Source organism: Microcaecilia unicolor, chromosome 5, assembly GCF_901765095.1.
Source record: "Microcaecilia unicolor chromosome 5, aMicUni1.1, whole genome shotgun sequence".
Taxonomy (NCBI): domain Eukaryota; kingdom Metazoa; phylum Chordata; class Amphibia; order Gymnophiona; family Siphonopidae; genus Microcaecilia; species Microcaecilia unicolor.
In genome coordinates, this window is record NC_044035.1 from 78567549 (window position 1) to 78593766 (window position 26218).

At 45.8% G+C, this 26218-nt stretch overlaps 1 protein-coding gene across 2 annotated transcripts in view; it reads left to right on the top strand.

Moving 5' to 3' along the window:
- Positions 1-26218, top strand: part of KIF11 (kinesin family member 11) — a 125975-nt gene that overhangs the window by 56069 nt on the left and 43688 nt on the right. For both annotated transcript variants that reach the window (XM_030203008.1, XM_030203007.1), the window contains exons 6-13: positions 5882-6067; positions 6197-6321; positions 14749-14839; positions 15093-15335; positions 15500-15595; positions 18095-18183; positions 23224-23311; positions 24298-24486. In XM_030203008.1, coding sequence (XP_030058868.1) covers positions 5882-6067; positions 6197-6321; positions 14749-14839; positions 15093-15335; positions 15500-15595; positions 18095-18183; positions 23224-23311; positions 24298-24486 — 1107 coding nt within the window. The remainder of the gene's footprint in view (positions 1-5881; positions 6068-6196; positions 6322-14748; positions 14840-15092; positions 15336-15499; positions 15596-18094; positions 18184-23223; positions 23312-24297; positions 24487-26218) is intronic.

The window sequence follows — 26218 nt, forward strand, 5'->3', positions numbered from 1 at the left end:
CTTCGGGGCCGCCCTTGAGGTTGGAGACATTAATGCCATGAACGCCCTTAATTTGGACGACGGCACAAAAGCGGCTAAAGTTAAGCGCCGTTCTTCCCGCGCGGCTCCTTCGCGGAGTTTCGCGCCGGACGCCATTTTGGATGCGCAGCATGTCTCTCCCCCGCTATTGCGAGCGCCGGTTGAGAGTGCGTCTAGGGCTGTTGCCCAGGCTGCGGAAGTGCACAGTCTGGGGGGTTTCTCCCCCGAGTTTGTTTTGCTGCTGCATCAGGCTTTCCTCATGCAAAACGCTGCCCCTGCTCCCTCTTCTGATAAAGAGGTTGAGGTTCCCAGAGGTAAACGCCCTCGGGTTGATTTCCAGGCCTTGGAGGACTTTTGTCTCCTCCGATGTAGATGAGGGCAGCGTGTCTGAGGTCTCCCAACGATCCTTTGCGGATTCCTTGGAGGAGATAGATCCCTGCTCGGATGGAGCGGATGACCCCTCTGCAGCGCGGCTTTTTAGCCCAGAGGATTTGCCCAACCTGTTGTTACAGGCCATGGACACTTTGAAGATTTCCTCTCCGGAGGACGTCTCTCCCTCAGCCCCTGTTGGCTCTGCCATTATGCTGGGGACGAAGCGCCCGCCTAGAACCTTCCACGTGCATGATGCCATGCACACCTTAATTGCGGCTCAATGGGATGTCCCGGAAACGAGCCTTAAAGTGGCTAGGGCTATGTCCCGCCTCTATCCTTTGGCTGTGAGTGAACGTGAGGCCTATCTGTGGCCTACCGTGGATTCTTTAATCACTGCGGTGACTAAGAAAACGGCGTTGCCGGTGGAAGGTGGCACGGCCCTAAAGGACGCCCGAGACAGAAGATTGGAGGCGGCCTTAAGGTCGTCCTTGGAGGCAGCTGCTTTAAGTTTGCAGGCCTCAGTTTGCGGCTCCTATGTGGCCAGGGCGTGCCGGACTATGGTGCAGCGGGCTTCCCCCTCGGATCATTCCTTGAGGGCTGATTGGCCGGCCCTGGAATCGGGCTTAGCCTATTTGGCAGACTTGCTGTATGATGTCTGGAGAGCCTCAGCTAAAGGCATGGCTCAGACAGTCTCTGCGCGGCGGTGGCTTTGGCTGAAACATTGGTCTGCTGACCACGCCTCTAAATCCCGCCTGGCTAGATTGCCTTTTAAAGGCAAGCTGCTCTTTGGGGTCGAGCTGGACAAAATCGTGACCGATCTCGGCACGTCTAAGGGCAAGAAATTACCAGAGGTCAGGGCTCGGGTTAGTACTCGTCCCGATACCTCCATACCGCCCGGGCAAGTCGGGTTCCTCTGCCCCCTCTTCCTTCAAGAGGAATTTCTCCCCCAAGCAGCATTCCTTTCGCAGAGACCGCCGTCCCGGAGGTGCTCCCTCCGGTCCTCCCCCAGGGTCTCGTACCCAATGACGGGGCCTTGGTCCATGCCCCAGTGCAGATTGGAGGACGGCTGTCCTCGTTTCTGGGCGAGTGGACCACTATAACTTCAGACGCGTGGGTGCTGGAAGTCATCAGAGACGGCTACAAGCTAGAGTTCTGCCAACCCTTAAGAGACGGGGTTGTACTCTCTCCCTGCAAGTCTCCGGTCAAGCTGTGGTAGTGCAGCAGACCTTGGACAACCTGATCCGCCTGGGTGCGGTCGTTCCGGTGCCAAAAAATCAGATTGGCAAGGGACGTTACTCCATTTACTTTGTGGTTCCAAAGAAAGGAGGTTCTGTCCGGCCTATCCTCGACCTCAAAGGGGTCAATCGGGCCTGGAAAGTGAGGCACTTTCGCATGGAGACTCTCCGCTCTGTTATAGCGGCAGTGAAGGCAGGAGAGTTCTTGGCTTCCTTGGACATCAAGGAAGCGTACCTGCATATTCCCATCTGGCCTCCTCTCCAACGCTTTCTGCGTTTTACAGTCCTGAGACGACACTTCCAGTTCAGAGCCCTCCCTTTCGGGTTGGCTACTGCTCCGCGGACCTTTTCCAAAGTAATGGGGGTCATAGCGGCCTTCCTGCTAAAGGAAGGAGTACAAGTCCATCCTTATCTGGACGACTGGTTGATCCGAGCCCCCTCTTATGCAGAGTGCGGCAAAGCTATGGACCGGGTAGTTGCTCTTTTGAGCTCCCTGGGATGGATCATCAACTGGAAGAAGAGCCAGCTGCGCCCGACTCAGTCCCTGGTGTATCTGGGAGTTCGATTCGACACCCAAGTGGGCAGAGTGTTCCTGCCAGACAATCGGATTGTCAAGCTTCAGGCTCAGGTGGACTAGTTCCTAGTAGCCTCTCCTATTCGGGCTTGGGACTACGTGCAGCGGTTGGGCTCTATGACGGCCACGATGGAAGTAGTGCCCTGGGCCAGGGCTCATATGAGACCACTACAGCTATCTCTGCTGCTGCGCTGGACTCCGATGTCGGAGGATTATGCTGTGCGCCTTCCCGTGGACCCAGAAGTGCGCAAGGCGCTGAGCTGGTGGACGCAGACAGACAAGTTGTCTGCAGGATTGCCTCTGGTGACCCCGGAGTGGATTGTCGTCACGACAGACGCCTCTTTGATGGGCTGGGGAGCCCACTGCTTGGGAAGGACAGCGCAGGGGCTCTAGTCTCCTGCAGAGGCAAGTGGTCTATCAACCTCCTGGAACTCAGAGCCATTCGCTTGGTGTTACTGGAGTTCATCCCGGTACTCGTGTTGAAGCCTGTACGGGTCCTGTCGGACAATGCCACGGCTGTGGCCTATATCAACCGCCAGGGAGGTACCAGAGCGCCCCTCTAGCCAAGGAGGCTATGAGTCTTTGCCAGTGGGCGGAAGCGAACCTGGAGCAGCTTTCAGCGGCCCACATTGCCGGAGTCATGAATGTCAAGGCGGACTTTCTCAGTCGCCATACCTTGGAGCCCGGAGAGTGGCAACTATCTGCTCAGGCGTTCTTGGACATCACGAAGCGCTGGGGCCAGCCGAGCCTAGATCTGATGGCGTCATCGGCCAATGGCCAAGTGCCGCGCTTTTTCAGCAGAGGACGGGACCCTCGATCCCTGGGAGTAGATGCTCTTCTCCAACAGTGGCCGACACAAGAGCTCCTCTATGTGTTCCCGCCCTGGCCCATGTTGGGCAGGGTGCTAGACCGGGTGGCAAAGCATCCCGGCAGGGTAATCCTGGTGGGTCCGGATTGGCCCAGACGTCCCTGGTATGCGGACTTGTTCAGGCTCTCAGTCGACGATCCTCTGCGGCTGTCAGTGGAGCAGGGCCTGTTACATCAGGGTCCCGTGGTGATGGAGGATCCCTCCCCCTTTGGTCTTACGGCCTGGCTATTGAGCGGCAGCGTCTGAGGAAGAAGGGCTTCTCAGACAAGGTCATCGCCACTATGCTGAGAGCGAGGAAGCGCTCTACTTCTACTGCTTACGCCAGGGTTTGGCGTATCTTTGCAGCATGGTGTGAAGCAGGCTCACTTTCTCCCTTCACTGCTCCAATTTCTTCAGTGTTGGCGTTCCTGCAAGAAGGTCTGGAGAAAGGCCTGTCGCTCAGTTCCCTTAAAGTCCAGGTAGCGGCTCTGGCTTGCTTCAGGGGCCGCCTGAAGGGTGCTTCCCTGGCTTCGCAGCCAGATGTGGTGCACTTTCTCAAGGGAGTTAATCACCTGCGCCCTCCTCTGCACTCAGTGGTGCCTGCGTGGAATCTCAACCTGGTGCTAAGAGCATTGCAGAAGCCGCCTTTGGAACCCTTGTCGAGGGCATCTCTGAAAGACCTGACGTTGAAAGCAGTCTTTTTGGTGGCTATCACTTCAGACAGAAGAGTTTCCGAGCTCCAGGCGCTCTCATGTCGAGAGCCTTTTCTGCAGTGCACTGAGGCAGGAGTGACTATTCGCACAGTGCCTTCCTTCCTGCCCAAGATTGGTTCTCGCTTCCATGTGAATCAGCAGCTCTGTCTCCCTTCCTTTCGTAGGGAGGACTACCCAGAGGAGTACTCCGCTCTTGAATATCTGGATGTGAGACGAGTCATCATCAGATACTTGGAAGTGACCAATGATTTCCGGAAATCGGATCATCTGTTTGTCCTGTTTGCAGGTCCTCGTAAGGGTCTGCAGGCTGCTAAGCCTACAGTGGCAAGATGGGTCCAGGAAGCCATTGCAGCGGCTTATGTGGCCGCGGGGAAGGTGCCGCCTATCCAGCTGAAGGCTCACTCCACGAGAGCTCAGGCGGCCTCGATGGCAGAGGCCGGATCCGTCTCCTTGGAAGAGATATGCAAGGCGGCAACGTGGGCTTCGGCTCATACATTCTCCAAGCATTACCGTTTGACTGTGGCTGCACGGGCGGAGGCCCGGTTTGGAGCTTCAGTGTTGAGGTCAGGGATTTCTATGTCCCGCCCTGGGTGAGTACTGCTTCGGTACATCCCACCAGTCTATGGATTGATCAGCTTGATGATATGGAAGGTAAAATTATGTATAATCATACCTGATAATTTTCTTTCCATTAATCATAGCTGATCAATCCATAGCCCCTCCCAGATATCTGTACTGTTTATATTCTGGTTGAATTTTAGGTTCAAGTTTAGCCTTCAGTTACTTCAGGAGGACTTCGTGTTCAAGTTCTTCTTTCACTTGGATTCTTCAAGAGTTGAGACGACTTTGTGTTACAGTGAGCTGCTGCATTCCTCTCCCCTCCGTTTTACGGGGCTGGATTGAGACATAAATTCTGCCGGCACTCCCTCCCGCTTCGTGCGGCTGTAGGGCAGCTTTGTACCCCTCCCGCTTCGGCGGTGTTAGGGTCAGTCAGCTCCTCCCGCGGTTGCGGTTGCAGGATAAGCCAGATCCCCCCCGCATCGGCGGGTGTGGTGTCCCTCCCCCGCTCCGCGGGGATGAGCTGGACGGATTCCCCTCCCCCACTTGTGTGGGGATGAGCTGGGTTAATTCCCCTCCCCCGTTTCGGCGGTGGTGAGCTGGGCAGAGTGTCCCTTCGTGGGTGTAATTCTCTAAGTGCTGAGTCCTGCGGATGGAGCTTTGATATCGACATACTGAGGAGTTTCCGGCAGCACATGACCACATATAGGGAGGCAAAAGTTTGCTCTCTATCTCCACCTGCTGGTAGATGGACACAACCCACCAGTCTATGGATTGATCAGCTATGATTAATGGAAAGAAAATTATCAGGTATGATTATACATAATTTTACCTTAGGTGAGTCTGTTGCAAGGAACCTCTGGAATGAGAGGGCATAGGATGAAGGTGAAAGGGGATAGACTCGGAAGTAACGAGGAAATTCGTGGAACTGGTGGAGACGAAAACATTAAGAGAGCTTGAACAAGTACATAGGATCTCTAAGGGAGTGATAGGGAGAGTATATGGCATGGATGGGTAGACTGGGTAGGCCATATGGTCTTTTATGTGCCTACATTTTCCTATGTCTCTATAAGAACACATTTTGTTCCGGTAAACCTTTAAACAGTAACATACAATGGAAGCTTGAGCAGCACATTTTTGAGGTTGGTAAACTTTTGTGTGGAAGGGATGCAATCATCTCTTCTGAGGTTTCCCCTTCCCTGCCCCTCCCCCCTTAATCCCTCTGATCTGGTTGGTCAGGGCAGGATTGTTCTGATCAGAAGTGCTCCCCTTCTGGGTTCTCCCAAGGGATCTTTGAGAAAAGGAAAATGAGGAGGCATAGTTAGTGAGTCTGATGTGAAGAAACTTAAAAACCCAATTAAGTACAGAGGCATTGGGGAAATTTCTGGTTCAAGAAGCAACATCTTCCCTTCCCTCTTCCTGCCAAACATCTGTAGTTCACAGTATGCCAGTTCTGATGTTTTTTTTTTTTTTCCAGAATATCTTTAGCACACTTCTGTCGTCTGGTAGGACAACTTTTAAACTTCATTTGCTTAAGTTCAAATATTTTGTGGTTTGTTTTCAGGATCCTTTGGCTGGCATAATTCCACGGACATTGCATCAAATATTTGAAAAGCTTTCAGAAAATGGAACTGAATTTTCAGTTAAAGTTTCTTTGTTGGAAATCTACAATGAGGAGCTTTTTGACCTTCTGAGTCCCTCTCCTGATGTCAATGAGAGACTCCAGATGTTTGATGATCCTCGTAACAAGGTCAGCTTCCATCTTTTGAAAGGTTTAGTTGATATCCGTTTTTATGAGATCAGTATGAAAATAACGTTCTTCTAACCTATTATTTGGTGTATGTTCTTCCTCCCTTCCCCCCCCCCCCTTGGATGGCAGAGGGGTGTGATTATCAAAGGGTTAGAAGAGATCGCAGTGCACAACAAGGACGAAGTTTATCATATTCTAGAGAGGGGTGCAGCAAAGAGAACAACTGCATCCACGTTGATGAATGCTTATTCCAGGTATATAATATTTTCTCAGATTCTTTTTTTTTTTCCTTTTTTCCATTTACATAGTAACATAGTAGATGACGACAGAGAGAGACCTGTACGGTCCATCTAGTCTGCCCAACAAGATAAACACATGTCTGACTTGACCAGTAAAATTGGCATTTACTTATATCGAAAATAACAGACTGAAATCAAGAAGCTGCTAGCATAAATGATGATTCAAAATCATAAGACGTTATTATAAGACTAATTGCTCATTTTGAGCTCATCCAGAAAGAAAAAAGGTGTGCTCATATACAAAGGAGAACAAATTGGGTCTGAATGCTCTTCTGTCCCATAAAGGTTCACTGTATACATGAAAACCTCAGTCCCTTGTAATTTGTACACATCTTTACTACATATTGTACTGAATATATATTGTTCATCATCATGCTGCCAGCTCAAAAAAGGGGCTGTTCATCCACAGACAACTCTGACATAGTTTGTTTTCCCCACATAAGGCTGCTTAGAAGGAAAAGACTCATAAAAATGTTCATTCTAACATCAGTGTGATCCTGAAAAATACATTCAACGTGATGTTATATTAGGATGACATTTATCATTCAGATGTTTTAAACCATATCAGAACATTTCAACTACAAGAATGGCCTCTGGATGTTTCTATTGTACCAATAATGCTGTCTCCCAACCCCCACCCTTCAACCTCCTGCTAGTCATGACCAGACCAGTTCAGTATAATGGATTAACCTACTAAACCCCTCAGACACTTGAACCTTCCCAGCATGCCCCTTCCAGATGAGATGCTCTTGATCTCATCTGGTTGAATAATTAGCTTGGGTACATATTACTTGTATCTTATCTGCTCTGGAATTTGTTGCCAGAGAATGGGGTAAAAGCAGTTATCTTAGCAGGGTTTAAAAAAGGTTTTGATAACTTCTTAAAAGAAAAGTCCATAAGCCATTTATTCCATAGCATGCCACAGATCAATCCAGAGACTTGTGGATTATGTCCCTCTGCCAGCAGGTGGGGATAGAGAACTGAGGTTCCCTATAGGTGGTCATGTGCAGCCACCTCAATCTCAGTATTCTTTCTATCTAGCAGGTGGAGGGTCATATCCTGCAACTTTGCATTGATGGACCAGGGAACAGGCCAGGAGTCTAAGTTGAGCATTTATTGGGGTTGAGGTCTCCATGCATGATAAGGGTACACCTGGGTGGTACCAGGCTATCCATCCCCCCACCCATTCCCCCTCGTTGCTTGCCTGAGGTATTGCTGAGGGCTCTGCTGTTGTTTCCTGCCTACAACCAATGATTTTAAAAATAAATCCCTCCATTTTGAAGTGTGGGGAGTGGCTGCAAGCTCGGGTGAGGGGGGACTTCAGTGTGACCTGGGTGTCACATGTCATGTCATGGCGGCACCTTCAGAAACTGAAGTGCTGCTTCCAGTATGGGTGCCAGAGAGCAGCATCTGGGTCTTGTGCTGCATATGCTCCCATAAAGACCTTTCTGCTGTCGGTCAGGAAGCGGGAGAGTGTGCGCTATCATCGGAGCTGGTATCAACGGGCGCCTGTAGCCTTTTATCTTCATGCCCTTCAGCGGGCGCCTTTTTTTTTTTTTAGATTCCCCGCATTTGTCAGTGGGAACTGAAGCACCGAGGGAGGGGAATCTTACTCAGCTGGTTCTGGTGGCAGCCACTGGCCTTACTGTTTCACGCCCTTTGTCGGGTGCCATGTCTCCCCCCTCCCCCCCCCCCCCCCCCCAACGCACGGCGGTGCTTGCAACAGCACAGGCAGAGGGCACACAGGCTGGGACAGTTCCCGCTTGCAGATCTGTTTGACCTCCGTTCTCTCCAGGATGCTGACAGGGATTAGGGCATGGGGGTTACTCCCTTCTCATGTAAGTTTTTTTTGTTTGTTTTTTTTTTTTGTTTGTTAATGCATAAAGCATTTTTGTTGAAGCTGCTGGGAAGGCTCCAAACTCCTACTACGGCTCTGGATCATCAGAGAGCCCTGGCCCTCCCACCACAACTGTTGCCCAACTGCCATGGGTGGAAGTTCCACAGCACCTGGAGGAGGCTTGCGTGGTCTCTGATGTGGATGAGGACCAGTTTTCTTGTGGGTCCTGACTGGCCTTGTCATACTCTAGAAGAGGGAGAGTTGCCGCCGGATGGGGGTGGTGATCCCGCAGCCACATGGCTGTTTCGCAAGGAGTAGCTCCCCTGCTCTCATTTGGGCGCTGGAAGTCTTGGACATCTCCCCTCCGGATTCTTCGGCTGTGGCCTCTGCAGCTTCGTCTATTATGTTGGGGACCAAGCAACCACCCACTTAATTGTGGCGCAATGGGATACACCGGATTCTGGGTTATGTGTGGTGAGGGCTATCTCTCGCCTTTATCCACTACCAGCGGGGGAATTGGAGTCCTTAGGGTTACTAAGAAGACCACCTTGCCGGTGGAGGGCGGCACGGCCCTGAAGGATCCCCCAGGACCAGAAACTAGAGACTGCCCTTAAAATGTCCTTTGAGGTGGTGACTCTGTGCCTGCAGGCATCCATAATGCAGGTCGTATACATCTCGGGCGTACCTTTCTTGGGTTCAGAAGGCAGCCTCAGCAGAGGATCTGGTCAGCTCTTTACCCTCTTTAGAGGCTGGGCTTGCGTATTTTGCGGATCTTCTGTATGACCTCCTTCAGGCTTCGGCTAAGGAGATTTTGCTGGCGGTTACGGCTCACCTTTGGCTGTGTCATTGGGTGGCTGACACGGCGTCCAAGTCTTACCTGGTGCGTTTACCATTTAGTGGTGAGCTGTGTTTTGGGGACAACTTGGAGAAGATCGTGAAAGTCCTGGGGGGTGTTATTGTTGGCATTTGACCGAGGATAAGCCTAAGTTCCCGCTTTCGCGCAGGGTCCAGGGAAGCAAGGCGTTATCTCCCTGGACGTGCTGCCACTTTTTCTAAGCCTCTTTTCCTGCCAAAACAGCCCTTTTGGGGGGGGGGGGGAGAAAGGTGTCACTCTGGCAGCGCTTCCACTCGACCAGCTGCGGCCACATGATCCCATTGATGGGGCCCTGGTCCATCTGCTGCTGGTGATAAGGGGCAGCTGTCCCACTTTCTGGTGGAATGGGTCTTGGAGTTTATCTGAGATGGATACAAACACATTCTTCAGACTGCTAGTGGAGTTTTTCATAGAATCACCTTGCAAGCCAAAATTTCAGCAGTCTGAGAGACTCGTGACCTTGATCGACCTCTGTGCAGTCTCACCCGTTCCAGCCGCTACTCCATTTATTTCATGATACCCAAAAAGGGCGGATCCTCTCGCCATGTACTCCTATTTAAAGGGTGTAAACAGGCACTGCAACGTTTTCAGATGGAGACTCTGAGGTTGGTCATTGCAGCAGTGCAACCGGGGGAGTTCCTGACCTCTTGACTTCAAGGAGGTCTATTTGCATATTCCTATTTGGCCTCCTCACCAGCGCTTTCTCTGCATCGTGGTGCTGGGTGAGCATTTTCAGTTTTGGGTCATGCTCCTCTGCCTGGAGACGGTGGCGTCTTACGAGCAGAGGGTGTGGGCGATGAAGCAGGTGGTTGGGCTCCTGCAATCTTTGGGGTGGATAGTCAATTTCCGGAAGGAGGGAGTGCAGGTGCACCCCTACCTGCATGTTTGATTCAGGCAGTGTCTTACAAGGAGAGGGTGTGGGTGATTGAGCAGGTGGTTGGGCTCCTACAATCTTTGGGGTGGATAGTCGATCTGCCCAAGAGCCACATGTCCCTCTCAGTCTCTGGAATACCTGGGGGTGCTCATCGATACACGAGTGGGGAAAAGTGTCCCTCCCAGAGGCTCAACTGCTGAAGATCAGGCCCAAGTGCAGAGCCTGCTGCAAATACCTGCCCCCAGAGCATGGAACTATGTGCAGATCTTGGGATCCATGGCCAGGAATCATGTGTGGCCTCTCCGGCAGTCGTTTTTCAGCTGGTGGTTGTCCCTGACCTAGGACTACTCGCTATGCTCCTGGTTGCTGTACACTCAGTTGGCAATGTGTTGGTGGCAGCACCTGGAAAAATCTTTGCTTGGGAATGCCCCTGGCTATCCAGGACTGGGTGGTAGTTTCTATGGATGCCAGCCTGCTGGGCTGGGGGGGCACATTGCCTGGGCCATATGGCACAGGGGACTTGGTCACAGGTGGAGGCCTCTTGGTCAATCAACTAGTTGGAGCTAAGAGCTATGCAACTGGCGCTTCGGAAATTTTGTCTATTTGGGACGGCCAGTACGAATTCTTTCAGACAATGCTATGATGGTTGCATGTGTCAACAGACAGGTGGTACCAAGAATGCTCCACTTGCCAAGGATGCGTCTCTGCTTTGCCTTTGGACACAGCAGTGTCTACCCCTCCTCTCAGCGGCACACATTGCGAGATCCTTGAACGTCAAGGCAGATTTTCTCAGTTGCCATTCATTGGATCTGGGAGAGTGGGAGCTGTCAAGTCTGGCGTTTGCTCAGATCACGGAGCGCTGGTGAACCAGAGCGATCAATCTCATGACTTGGGGGATCAGCAGGGCAAGAATCCCAGGTCATAGGGTATCGATGTGCTTCCGCAGGCCTGGCCTCAGTCTCTGCTTTTCTACGTGTTCCTGCTGTGACCCATAGTGGGCAGAGTAGTGGGACTCATTGCACTGCATCCGGGATGGGCGATTTCTGGTGGCCCTGGCACCCCTGGTACATGGACATGATCCGCTTCCAGCCCACAACAGATTACTGTGGCAGGGTCTGATCGTCATGGAGGATCCCTCCCCCTTTGGTCTTGTGGCTTGGCTCTTGAAAGGGTATGGTTAAGGAAGAAAGGTTACCCAGACAGAGTGATTACCACTATGCTGCAGGCGTGGAAGCGTTCTGTTTCAGTAGCCTATGCGCATGTATGGCGGTCCGGTGAGAGGCAACAGACCTATCAGCTTTGTTGGCATCGGTGTAAGCCATTCTCGCTTTTTTTTTTTGCAGGATGGGCTGGATAGTCGTTTGAGCTCTTTGAAGGTTCAGGTAGCGGCTTTGGCCTGTTTTAGAGGGCACCTTTAAAGATCCTCGCTGGCATCCCATCTGTTTGCTTTTTACAGAGAGTGAACTACCTGTATCCACCGTGCCTTCCAGTGCTCCCTGCGTGGAATCTTAATCTTGTCCTGCGCACGTTCCAGCGTCCTCCCTTCTGAGCCTTTGGATCATTTGTCCTTGAAAGATCTTACACTGAAGGCAGTGTTTTTGGTGGCTATCGCATCGGCGAAGAGGGTCTCTGAGCTGCAAGCCTGTCCTGCAGAGATCTCTTTCTCCGCTTCACCGAAGCGGGGGTTTCTATTCAAATGGTCCCCTCCTTCTTGCCTAAGGTGGTCTTGGCGTTTTCGTCTGAATCGGTAACTATTCCTCCTGGCATTTTGTAGGGAGGATTATCTGGCTGAATATCAAGCATTGTGGTGTCTAGATGTGCGGCGTGTTCTCTGCTACCTGGAGGTCACTAACTACTTTCACCATTCAGATCATCTTTTTGTCCTCTTCGCTGGACCCAAGAGAGGGTATCTGGCCTCCAAGGCCACGGTGGCCCGCTGGCTGCGGAAGTCCATTTCTTCGGCATACATCTCATTGGGGAAAGCTCCACCGTGGAAAGTGCGGGTGCATTCCACCAACTTTGGCAGCCAAGTCCCGCTTGGTCTCCTTAACAAGGAGATTTGTCGGTTGGCGACTTGGTTGTCAGTACATACTTTTCGAAGCATTATCGACTGGATGTGGCGGCACGGGAGGAGACCTCATTTGGAGCTACTGTCCTGGCAGCTGGGGTGTCAGTATCCCACCCTACTTGAGGACTGCTTGAGTACATCCCACAAGTCTCTGGATTGATCTGTGGGATGCTATGGAAGATAAAATTTTTTCCTGATACATTAGTCCCAACAGATCAATCCAGAGGCCCCCCTGTGTATTTATTTCTCAGCGTGTTTTTTTTTTTTTTTTTTTTTTTTATCTATTGCAGTTTATGCGTTTGCAGCTTTCAGTTACTGTTACATTGCCAGAGCCACATGGAAGGATCTCATTTTTTTTTTTTTGCAATGAGCTGCATGTATTTCCTCCCGCGGTAGCGGTTGAAGGACTTGACTTGTTTGGAGGCAGGAGAGTTTTTGGTATGTTAATGGTTTGCTTGTTCACACTGCTTTGGAACCTCAGAAGTTCGTTCTATCTCCACCTGCTTGGCAGAGGGACATAACCCACAAGTCTTTGGATTGATCTGTTGGAACTATCAGGTAAGAACTAATTTACGTTAAGATGAACTGGGGGAAATTCACTGTTTATTTCTAGGATAAGCAGCATAAAATGTATTGTACTGTTTTGGGATTTTGCCAGGTACTTGTAACCTGGATTGGCCACTGTTGGAAACAGGATGCTGAACTTAATGGACCTTTGGCCTGTCCCAGTATGGCAATGCTTATGTTTTTATTCTCATTTTTCCTTATGAGACCAGTCAAATTTTCTTGAGTCCTACCAGAGCGCAGAGGCTCAAGCAAATTTTGTGGTACTTTGCGGTATGATTGACTCTTCTCCACCCCCCACCCCCCCGAGTCTAGCACTGCTTTCTCTTCTCCCTCCCCCTCCTCTCAGTCCATCATTAGTGACCTGTGCAGTGATGATAGGCTGCCTGAGCTGACGCTGGATCCTTTCCTCTGCTGTGCCCCGCCTCTGACACAAGTTTGCTTCTTGGGCGGAACACTCCTTGTTTCTGATTCTGGATATTTGTCGGGTGGCCATGTGGTTGTTCACACTTTCTTTTGTGAAGCATTACTGTTTGGATGTGCAGGCAAGAAGAGAGAGAGACTGGGGCTTTTGTTGGCTTGAGGTTCTCTTACCAAGCTACGAGAATGGTAAGGGATTTGCGTTACAAGACGTATGAGGAGAGACTTGATGACCTGAACATATGCACACTCTGGAAGAAAGGAGAAACAGGGGCGATATGATACAGACGTTCAAATATTTGAAAAGTATTAATCCGCAAACGATCCTTTTCCGGAGGTGCAAAGGCGGTAGAATGAGAGGACATGAAATGAGACTGAGGGGGGACAGACTCAAGAAAAATGTCAGGAAGTATTTTTTCACAGAGAGAGTAGTGGATGCTTGGAATGCCCTCCCGCGGGAGGTGGTGGAAATGAAAACGGTAACAGAATTCAAACAAGCGTGGGATAAACATAAAGGAATCCTGTTCAGAAGGAATGGATCCTAAGGAGCTTAACCGAGATTGGGTGGCAGAGCCAGCCGGTGGTGAGAGGCGAAGATAGTGCTGGGCAGACTTATACGGTCTGTGCCAGAGCCAGTGGTGGGAGGCGGGGCTGGTGGTTGGGAGGCGGGGATAGTGCTGGGCAGACTTATACGGTCTGTGCCCTGAAGAGGACAGGTACAAATCAAAGTAGGGTATACACAAAAAGTAGCACATATGAGTTTGTCTTGTTGGTCAGACTGGATGGACCATGCAGGTCTTTTTCTGCCGTCATTTACTATGTTACTATGTTTCCCGCCCTCGTTAGGTACTCCTCTGGTACTTCCCACTCGTTGGGAATGGTCTGCAGAAAACACTAAGAAAAGAGAAATTAGATCTTTCCTAAAAAAAAAATAAAAAAAATCTCTCTCTCTCGGGTTGGCTTTCATGGCAGACTCTAGAAGGATCTCTCTGCATGTGTAGCTCAGGGGGACACAAACAATATGTTTGGTAGGACTTAAAGAAAATGCTAAGACCCAGTTTAAAAGAGCCTAATTACATAAATCAGTTTGTAATAGATTTGAAAAGTTACTCTAAGCTAAAACCTGACAATTAAGCACATACTTAAAAAAAAAAAAAAAAAACGTTTTAATTTCTAGCTTTCTAAAGTTTAAACTGGGACCAGCCTAGTTTGTGTTCTTCATTCTTCCTCGTCACCAGCTGAGTCCGTTAGACTAGACCATGGGTAGGCAACTCCGGTCCTCGAGAGCCGCAGGTCAGGTTTTCAGGATATCCACAATGAATATGCAGGAGAGAGATTTGCATACCATGGAGGCAGTGCTTGCAAATCTCTCTCCTGCATATTCATTGTGGATATCCTGAAAACCTGACCTGCCTGTGGCTCTCGAGGACCGGAGTTGCCTACCCCTGGACTAGACAGAGATGCGGTTTAAAAATGACAGAGGCTTGGGTAGATGGAAGACTACTGCAACCCAAATGTTGGTTCTGGTTTGAATTAAAAGCACTGAATGAAATTTCTCAGCCAACAGTTTTTCCCTACCTTCTGTTATCTGGAATCTAAGTTCTGTTCCAATTTGAGGAGAAACCTTCATTGCATTGCAGTTTAATATATGCCAATATGTGGTTATGCATCTATTTTTTTTTTTTTTTTTGCATTTATGTTCAGTTTTATAGTCTGCTTATGAGACACACATTTTACTTTTTCAGTCGTTCCCATTCTGTGTTTTCTGTTACTATCCACATGAAAGAAACTACGATTGATGGAGAGGAACTCGTTAAGATTGGAAAACTCAATTTGGTAAGCTTGCCATGGGGTTTTTTTCCTCTATTGAATTGACATAGTTAAATCTTACTTGCTACTAGTTCCTATGATTACTGTTTTTGCACACTTTGACAAAACCAGAAGACAAGCCCACAGTGATTTGTATGTACTGCAGTACTATGTTTAGAAATTGTTATAATGGGCACAGATTCCTATAAAATGAGGCCAATGTTGAAATCATCTGTCATCTAATGCTCAAGGATGACTTTTTTTTTCTTTTCTTTTCCAGGTTGATCTAGCAGGAAGTGAGAACATAGGTCGTTCTGGAGCAGTTGATAAAAGAGCTCGTGAAGCTGGAAATATAAACCAGTCTCTGTTGACTTTGGGAAGAGTCATCACAGCACTTGTGGAAAGAGCCCCTCACATTCCATACAGAGAGTCCAAACTCACTCGAATCCTTCAGGACTCTCTTGGAGGTCGTACAAAGACCTCTATAATAGCCACTGTTTCCCCTGCATCTATAAACATGGAGGTAAAGTTAGGTTGTGATTTTGATTTTTTTTTTCTTTTCATTCTCTAGAAAATGGAGTGTTCTCCGCTCTTTTAGCAAATAACTTATCTTGATTTTGTAAATTTGACTACATGGGCACTTATGCCAGTGGTGATGTAACATAACTTTTTTTTTTTTAATTACAGGAAACTCTCAGTACTCTGGAGTATGCTCATAGAGCAAAGAATATAATGAATAAGCCTGAGGTTAACCAGAAACTTACCAAAAGGGCTCTTATCAAGGTACTTTTTGTGTGTGTGTAATCTGTGTATGAAAACAATTTTACAGTGTTCTCTCTCCCCCCCCCCCCCCCCACCACCCACCACCCACACACACATGAGGGATTATGAACTCAAGAACATTCCCTGCCTCCAAATCATTACTCCAATGCTGTTACTGCAATATTTGGTCATGGTGTTTTGGAAGCGCAGGAGTTGTAGAGATTCCTTTTGGGTTTTGTTTACATTCTCTTCCTCAATGCTTCTGAGAGCAGATTCTTGAGATGGAGAGGGAAGCACATAATGCATTTCTCAGCCCTCTTGAATGTCGTGTGCCCCCAGCTATGCCAGCTTAGCAAAGGGTTGGCAACATTGTTCTTTTTAACGCATGTTTCTAATTAAATTAGTCCTACCCATATTCTTTGAGGAAAGCATAGTTAAAGCATGGAAATTGATGTGTAGGGGCTGTTGATTATCATGTGGCAATTGCCTAGGTTTATAACCAATTAAATAAACTCCCATTTCTTATCCTGTTATAACCTGCCAGTTTGGACTGGTCTATAAACCTACCAGCAAATGGGAGGCAGAGAATCCGAACTGTTCAGCAACATTGTTTAAAGGGAATGATGTAGACTAGGACATCTCAATATTTCTCTGCCTCCATCTGATGGTTCAGGTTGGATTGGTGCAGCAGGATATTTCTTCAGCCTAGGCTTGTCTCCCCAGAATGTAGTCCATGTCCTGCAGCCCTTGAGGTTGAACCTTGACTTAGGTGTCATTCCCAAGGACTGATCCAAGAACCTTCCTCTGGTTAAGCTTGGAGGTGTTTGTGCCTATGGGGCCCCAAGTTTCAGGCCATGGACTTAGCTTGTGAGGCCAGCTGACAAGGGTCCCAAGGGTGCTCACCCTACTCTCCAGATGTATTAAACAGTCAGTGAGGTCTTTTGTTCTTATAACCTCCTACTATACTAACATCTCTCTACTCTACCCTCCCCAGCTTACAGGGGGCCAGGTGGCTATAAGCTTGGGATTAAAGGTGAAACTCATTAAAAACCCTACTTCTCACCTTATCGGGTAAAAATTGGATAAACCTCTTCCATATAGTCCAAAAGACATTTTTCCACTTGACATGTATCGCTAGCCTCCAATGTCAAGATAACAAAAGCATTCCTCCAGTGCCAATAAGTTGACACATTTCCTCGCGTCTGGGCCAAAGCTGTAAGATTCAGGAATACCTAGTGTCAGGCATCCTTCAAGCATCTGAAGCTGTTAATATGATTTGATGAAAAAACTATTGTGCCGAGGCCATGTTGTCCAAGTAATGGGTTTTGCCTGCATGATGTACCCTCAGTCAAGCAGGGTACAGTAGTGAAAACTGAGTTTGCCATTTATGTAGAGCTGAACTTATTGGCGCAAAACCTTTTTCTGTGCAGCTTACACTCAAAAGTCTTGCAAGCAAAGTATTTTTTGATTGCCATAAATAAGGAGACTCTTTGACAGTGAGGCCAGTAGTATATCTACTACAGTGCTTGGGGGGGGGGGGGGGGGGGGTTGGGTGAGAGAGAAGAAGTAATGTTGGACCCCGAGGTGAAGGAGAGAGAGCAATGTGGGACTCCACCTCAACTTGTACAAAGGTCACAGCATTTTTGGCCATTTTTTTAGTTCTAAAACTACCCTTGACTTTTTTATAGATGAGTATATACGGTATGTTCTGGATGTTAATAATGTGCCTTCTCTAGCTGATCTGAGCTCAACCTCCTGCTATACTGATAAACACTATTCACATCATAATGAAAAAAGAGAAGGGTTTATTTACAAAGGCAAATATATAACGACATATAACAAGAAAAGATTATGAATGGAAAGTTTCTTTTCTGCTATACACAATAGATGACAGTAAACATAATCTCTGTTGGATCACACATTCCCTATAAAACAAATTTCCTGCAACCCTGTGGTTCTCAGTCTTTTAACAAAGTAATTATGTGGTCCTTGGAAAGTAGCGATGTTCTTGGTGTTCAGGTTAGCAGTTGTTCATAATCCCTGAGTGATTTCTGTGATTTCTCCGACTTCCAGTCTCTTTCTCTCCCAATCGCCTCATTTATCCTCTGCCTCAGCAGTGGTGACCTGTCAATTATGTTAACATCTTGATCTGCGATTGGTCTAGTTCTAAAGATAGCATTCTTGTAGTCAGTATATCTAACTTTACTGTGGCATTCTTTAGAAATTCCTGCATACCTCGCTCAGATGCTTCTCAAGTTGCTGCCACAGGTTTATTTTGAGATGCTAGAGAGCCTTTTTCAGACAGTGTAACTTTCGCGCGCACACTTCCTATGCAAAGCAGAGCCAAGCTGTAGGTTTCCAGGACAGGGTTGATCACAATCTGCTTTTATTGCAAACTAGTAGTGTTAAGTACACACACTTTTGTATATGTTTACATTTAAGTTACCATTAGAAACTGTTTCATTGAAATGAGGAGCAAGCTATTTCAGCGGTCTGTTTGTTTATTTTTTCATTTTATAGGAATATACTGAAGAGATTGAACGTCTAAAGCGTGACCTTGCTGCTTCCAGAGAAAAAAATGGCGTATTTATTTCTCCTGATAACTATGAGTGAGTTTTTTTTCCACAGGATTTGAATTTGAAAAGTGCATCTTCTACTTAATGGTGTGGCAGCAGGAACAGGGTTCTGCATGCAGCAGAGGGCTTGAAACCAAGAGATGGTTCTTTCTAGTGTGTGTTTAGGTTTTAAGTGTGAATTTTGGAAGTGCTATGCAAATTCTACTTTCATACTTCAGTTTCTAAGACAAGGTTCTCAACTCAGTCCTTGGGACACACTCAGCCAGTCGGGTATTTAGGATATCCACAACAAATATACCTGAGAAATTTTGTACGCACTTCCTCTATTTTGCAAGTCAGAATACCCACATTAAATATGTTTTAAGAGAGATTTGCAAACAATGGAGGCAATGCATGCAAACCTCTTGGGTATATTGATTGTGGATATTTTTAAAACTAGTCTGGGTTGAAAACCCGTACTCCGGGACATGGAACTAGTTTGGCTTCTTTCCCTTCCTCAGTGTTGTATGTATGTTTGCTTTCCTACACACACCCCCTGCTATTTTTCCCCACCTCCCTTGAAATAGGGCAATAAATCCAGAATTTGAAGTTCAGTTGGGATGCGTGTGTGTGATTTACCATCCATTAAACAAAGGCAGTCTTGACCTTTTTGTGCTTCACAAACTGCTGATGATCCAAGGTTTTGCATGTCTCGCTCAGCATTGCCTAATCAAGTCTAGTTTTAAGATATTCACAAACATGCCTGGCGTATTTGGTTGCTTCTTGATCTAGTAATATATATTTTGGTTACTTAGAAAACTTGACAGTTCTTGCTTTTAACATAACATTTGGCATATATGAACTACTCATTTGCTGAAAGTATCTAGTTTCACCTGGTCTCAGTACTCATGTGTTCAATCAAGAATTCTGTAGACATATATTTGTACTCATGGGTCAGTTAGATGCCCCTAGATCTCTCTTCATCAGAACCATAGAGTGCTTTTAATGTACAGACTCCTAAATATTTTCTCAGGCATTTCTTGTCTCAGGTTTTTTTGATATCCTCAATGAACGTACATTTGCATACTAATGGGGCACTTTGTGCAAATTTTGCCTTTTCTTCCATTGTGGGGTTAGGGAAAGATATTTGGTCTACCTCATGATGTCCAAAAAAAATTGGTATGGTTTTGCCCAGTCCTGAACTTAAATTGAATGAATGACTCATTTCACATTCCTCATGGTGAAATTTTGGTCTTGCTGTTAATTTCCTTTCCAATTTCCCCCTAGACCAGTCCAGACCAATAGGTACATAAGTAATGCCACACTGGGAAAAGACCAAGGGTCCATCGAGCCCAGCATCCTGTCCACGACAGCGGCCAATCCAGGCCAAGGGCACCTTGCAAGCTTCCCAATACGTACAAACATTCTATACATGTTGTGGATTTTTCCCAAGTCCATTTAGTAGTGGTTTATGGACTTGTCCTTTAGGAAACCGTCTAACCCCTTTTTAAACTCTGCTAAACTAACCGCCTTCACCACGTTCTCCGGCAACGAATTCCAGAGTTTAATTAGGTGTTGGGTGAAGAAAACTTTTCTCGGATTTGTTTTAAATTTACTAAACTGTAGTTTCATCGCATGCCCCCTGGTCCTAGTATTTTTGGAAAACGTGTACAGACGCTTCACATCCACCTGTTCCACTCCACTCATTTTATATACCTCTATCATGTCTCCCCTCAGCCGTGTCTTCTCCAAGCTGAAAAGCCCTAGCCTCCTTAGTCTTTCTTCATAGGGAAGTCGTCCCATCCCCGCTATCATTTTAGTTGCCCTTCGCTGCACCTTTTCCAATCCTACTATATCTTTCTTGAGATGCGGCGACCAGAATTGAACACAATACTCAAGCTGCAGTCGCACCATGGAGCGATACAACGGCATTATAACATCCTCACACCTGTTTTCCATACCTTTCCTAATAATACCCAACATTGTTTGCTTTCCTTGCCGCAGCAGCACACTGAGCAGAAGGTTTCGGTGTATTATCGACGACGACACCCAGATCCCTTTCTTGGTCCGTAACTCCTAACGTGGAACCTTGCATGACGTAGCTATAATTCGGGTTCTTTTTTCCCACATGCATCACCTTGCACTTGTTCACATTAAATGTCATCGGCCATTTAGCCTCCCAGTCTCGTAAGGTCCTTCTGTAATTTTTCGCAATCCTGTCACGAGTTAATGACTTTGAATAACTTTGTCATATCAGCAAATTTAATTACCTCGCTAGTTACTCCCATCTCTAAATCATTTATAAATATATTAAAAAGCAGCGGTCCTAGCACAGACCCCTGAGGAACCCCACTAACTACCCTTCTCCATTGTGAATACTGCCCATTTAACCCTACTCTCTGTTTCCTATCCTTCAACCAGTTTTTAATCCTCCTATCCCATGACCTTCCAATTTCCTCTGTAGCCTTTCATGAGGTACCTTGTCAAACGCCTTTTGAAAATCCAGATATACAATATCAACCGGCTCCCCTTTGTCCACATGTTTCTTTAGTCCTTCAAAGAATTGAAGTAAATTGGTCAGGCAAGATTTCCCCACACAAAAGCCGTGCTGACTTGGTCTCAGTAATCCACGTCCTTGGATGTGCTCTGTAATTTTGTTTTTTATAATAGTCTTTACCATTTTCCCCGGCACCGACGTCAGACTCATCGGTCTATAATTTCCCAGATCTCCCCTGGAACCTTTTTTAAAAATCGGCGTTAACATTGGCCATCGTCCAATCTTCTGGTACCACGCTCGATTTTAAGGATAAATTGCATATTACTAACAGTAGCTCTGCAAGCTCATTTTTCAGTTCTATTAGTACTCTAGGATGAATACCATATGGTCCAGGAGATTTGCTACTCTTCAGTTTGCTGAACTGCCCCATTACATCCTCCAGATTTACCGTGAAGTCAGTAAGTTTCTCTGACTCGTCCGCTTGAAATACCATTTCCGACACCGGTATCCCACCCAAATCTTCCTCGGTGAAGACCGAAGCAAAGGTTTTATCCCCTTACCTTCAAATGGTAGGCAGAGAAGCTGAACTCTTCCAGTGATATCACTGGTATAAATAATGGTGCAGCCTAGAGTTTGGCATTGGTATACTGACAAAGCAAAAACTTTAAACTATGTATAACTGCTGAACAAGATCCCTTAAATGAATCCTTTGCAAAGTATGTTAAATAGGCACTGAATACACCAGTACAAACGCAGGCAACTGTTGGGCAAACCAATTCCCAAACCCCATTGTCGTCTTGGGTGGGACTTGGACTGGTCTAGCAAGAATCGGAGAGGGAATTTTCAGGTAGGACCAAATACCACTTGGGTTTTGTTTTTTTTTTTTCTAATTTTGCTAGATCAGTCTGCAGAGCAGCATCAGGAAGAGAACCTTGCCATTCTCCAACCTGAAGACACTATCGCCCTTAGCCCAAACATCAATTTTGTAGTCTCACAAAGAAACAGTGATGACCAGGTCTCTGCCCAGGCCAAAGTCCAGGAGGTTGCTTTGAGACCTGGTCAAATAAACTGGGAGGTATTAGAGTACAACTTGGTTAAAAATATAGCTTGCTTGTATTTTTCTTTAATCCAGTGTGTCAAGGAAGACTTGGAGGCGGCTCCCCTTTGTGCAGCCCATAAAAATAAAACAGACATTGTATTTCCTTTAGGTGGTTGTCACAATCAATGCAAGAGAACCCTACAAACTTCCTTTGTAGCGCTCCATGGTGTGACTGCACCTTGAATATTGCGTTCAATTATGGTCACCGCATCTCAAAAAAGATATAGTGGAATTAGAAAAGGTACAGAGAAAGGCAATGAAAATGATAAAGGGGATGGGATGACTTCCCTATGAGGAAAGTGTAAAACATCTAGGGCTCTTCAACTTGGAGAAAAGACGACTGAGGGGAGATACGATATATAAAATAATGTGTGGAGTGGAACAGGTAGACGTGAATTGCTTGTTTACGCTTTCCAAAAATTCTAGGACTAGGGGGCATGCGATGAAGCTATAAAGTAGTAAATTTGAAACGAATCTGAGAAAATATTTCTTCACTCAACATGTAATTAAACTCTGGAATTTGTTGCCAGAGAATGTAGTAAAAGCAGTAAGCAGGATTTTAAAAAGGTTTGGATGGCTTCCTAAAGGAAAAGTCCACTGCTTATTTCTAGAATAAGCAGCATAAAATGTATTTCTATTTTGGGATTTTGCCAGGTACTTGTGACCTGGATTGGCCACTGTTGGAAACAGGATGCTGGAGTTGCTGGAGCTCCGGTCTATCCCAGTATGGCAGTACTTATGTACTTATCTAAGTTTTCGTGAAGAAAAGCAGTATCTGCCCTTACTCTCTCCAAATATTTAAGCACTTTTATCTATTTTTACTAGAGAGAGAATACAACCTATCTATATTCAGGATTGACAATTTAAAATTGATCATTATTCACTTTCTGAGTTAAAATAAACTTCAGTAGCCATGCTAGGGGAGATGGCTGGACCACCTGTCTTTGGCATTACTCCCAGGAGCAATTGTACTCCAGGTCTGGGGTCTAGCAGAATCTTTTGTGTTATACATCCTTACGCTTTAAAAAATATTTCAGATGAATGACAATTTGTAAGTCCAACAGTGGCAGGAGATACAACTCCAAGGTTTAAATACTTTGACAACTTTAATAAGCCTCCACTGTTCAGATATTAGTTCTTTAGTTTGTGCACTTTAAATTTGGTGTTAGATTCACGGATAAGTACAAGTGATGCTGATTTTAATATTTTCTTTGTCTACTTCCAAATGTTTTAAATGTATTAATACTTTGACTAATTTTGAAATTGATTTTTACATCTTAGTACATGTTCCGGGCAGTTCATGAACCTGCCTTGCATAGTATGAGTAGGGGTTTCTACAGAAAAATAAAATGTTATAATTGCAACTTTATTGCACAAATGTTCATTACTGTAGAATCTAGTTAATATCTGCATCAGAGAAACTGATCTTGGATATCTGATGTATTCATATTCTTGAACAGAGTTCTGTACTTTACTGTTCATCTGGGGTTTTGTTTAGAGCAATGCATGGACAACTGGCTGCTCAGGAGGAACAAATCGCAGAGTATACAGAGAGGATTGCTGCCATGGAGGAAGAGCTAAAAAGAGTAAGTTGGGATACAGAATAAAGCTGTGTACCCAGTGGTACACTGAATTTTATAGATATAGATCTATATAGATTTATATATAGATCTATATCTATATAGATATATCTCAAATTCTTGATCCTCAAAGTGGAAATCAATGATATAAAAAAATATATATATATTTATTTTTTTAAATATATCATTGATTTACACTTTGAGGATCAAGAATTTGACAAGTATTTAATTGTTAAGAGTAGGATCTGTCATCCATCTTCTTGCCCCTAAATTTAGTTTCTGTATATGTGGCATGGTTATCTTATCTGCATCACTTTCAATATTGGAGTCCTATCACTAGCTCAAGCAATAGTCCTTTTCATTGAAACTTAAGTTTCTGCTGTGGTCATCTGATGCCCAGTCAATGAATCAGATCCAAATATGTGCTTGGCAAAGGCAGTCTCCCAGAAGCAGACATGAAGCTAGTGGTGATAATGACTCACTAAAATATATATATATTTTTTCTGTCTCCAATATGTGGAAAGGCAGAGCCTGACACTGCTGGGTTTGAGTGTTGAGTTGAATATCAAACTACCTTTAAAATTGATTTGTATAGCTAGACTTTACTTTTAAAAGTAGACCATATGCCCTTTGTAGGGAGCACTTTTTTTTTTTTTTTTTTTTTTTAATCCTTGCAAGTAGTTTGTAGACCTCCATGGAGGGCTTTTTTAAATCTTGGGCTGCCAAGGACCATGAGTACAAATGTATAAATTGTGTGTTGTGAAGTTCTCACTCAAAGTGCTCTGTTTGTACTTTCTCTTCCTCATCATCTCCCCTTTCTGTAAATCTGTCTCCCTTGTGAAAGCTAGTGGCACATGTGCTCATTGGGAGGGCAGTCTTCAGCCACGGGGATTTACTAGGGTTACTATTATCCAGACAAATGTCTGTTGAGAAACTGTACTCTTTGGGGCAGTATTCTGTCATAAGAGCTAATTTTTATTTTCTCTCTAAAGGTCACAGAGTTGTTCACAGAAAGTAAAAAGGAGCTTGATGACTGCTCTGTGATGCTGCAGAATAGTGAGAGGGAGCTTGAGAGGACTCAGGTAGATTTGCAGGACTCCAGGCTCCAGCTTGCACAGGAAGAATACATGGTATCCGCCTTAGAAACAAATGAGAAGAAACTACATACTACAGCTAACAAGGTAATCCCAATAGTTAGGTCGCAGTGATCCTGCTGAAACATTGTCTTCATGTTAAGAGTAGCTCTATAAATCGCACATCTTCCGGCCTTGTTTTGGCTACTGGACTCTTTTGTTTAGAGTTGAGTAGTCTAATGGGAAGATTCAAAAATGGCTCATTAAATCATAAGTTTGCAAATGTTTTATGGCTAGTAAGGAACCTTTCTGTTCCCCTGTTCTCTTCTCCCCATACTCTCCCAGTCCATCAAGCAGTTATTTTGCCTTTGTACTTGTACCACACTTACTCCTTCAGCCTGTGTAGGATAATCTGCTACAGATGAGCGGTCATGAGTGGGAGACCATTGCCTGTGTCCACCTGTTTCCTGGAAGCCATCCCTTTCCAAGGTATCTTGTTGGCCAAAGTATTGTCTAGCGGTCCAGAAAGTGGAGGAATTGCTTTTTTGTCCAGCTCCTTCCATCTTGGGTGCAGATGTCGCTTCCTCCCTTAATCCTTGTTGTTTATATTTTATATAGTGACTTGTTGCTCATTTCAGGTACTATGGGAGAGGAGAAGGAAATGTGAAATATCTGCAGCTTTATTAGATGTACCATAAATAATAATAAGCAATTGACAGTGATTATAAAGGAATAAAAGGAGGCCAAGGGTGATAACCATTTTTTTGCTGACAAGGTGGAGAAACACTATGATCTCATCAAAAAGCATGCTGTTAGGGACCCCTGCAAATCCCTACTGCATATATTTGAAGAATTGTGGGATTATGGTAGACTTTTTTTCAGGATTTAAGATGAATGCATCAAATTTGAACGCCTTAATATTAGCCTACCCCAAACAATGGTTGAGGACCTTCAGAGCGAATTTTCTTTTGGGTGGGCTAAAGGCCATTCATTACTTAGGAGTGAAGATTTCAGCAAATGTAAGGTTCTTCTATAAACTGAATTTAGGTTTGGTAAGTTTGCCAGTCTCAAATGATGGACTACTGGCCTAGACTTCAACTTAATTGGTTGGGTTGTACTGCAATCTGTAAAACATTACCGTTTTTTGTACTTTATGTCAAACTCTTCCTATTATAGTTCCAAAGGCGAATTTATATAAGCTACAGAAAGTCTTTTCCTATATCTGGGAGGGGGAAAGCTGACTTGGCTATCTAGGAATATTTTGCAGAAGGCCCAGGGTGGAATGGGAGACCCTAACTTTGAAGTATTAGAGCAGCACATGTTAGGGCAATTTTAGATTAGTATGAATCCCCCTCCAAAGGTTTTGTTAAAGATAAAAACATAGTATGTTACTCATTAAATGGACTAGTGTTTGGGGTCCCCAGGGGATCAAAAGTTGCTCATTACTATATCTATATATAGATATAGTAATGAAAGGAAGAAAACCAGGAAAGAACAGGGCCCTGGAATCCAAGCGAGGACAGCGTATCAAGGAGTAGGGTGTGGTCAACAGTGTCGAAAGCAGCAGATAGGTCAAGAAGGATGAGGATGGTATAGAGACCTTTGGATTTAGCCAGAAGCAGATCATTAGAGACTTTAGTAAAGTGCAGTTTTAATAGAGTGAAGAGGGCGAAATCCGGATTGAAGTGGGTCAAGAATAGGTTGAGAAGAGAGAAAGTCGAGGCAGGGTCAAGTGAGGGTTTTTTTTTAAGGAGTGGAGTGACAATAGCATGTTTGAAGGACATAGAAACAGTTGAAGTGGAGAGAGAAAGATTAAGGATGTGACAGATGACAGGGATGA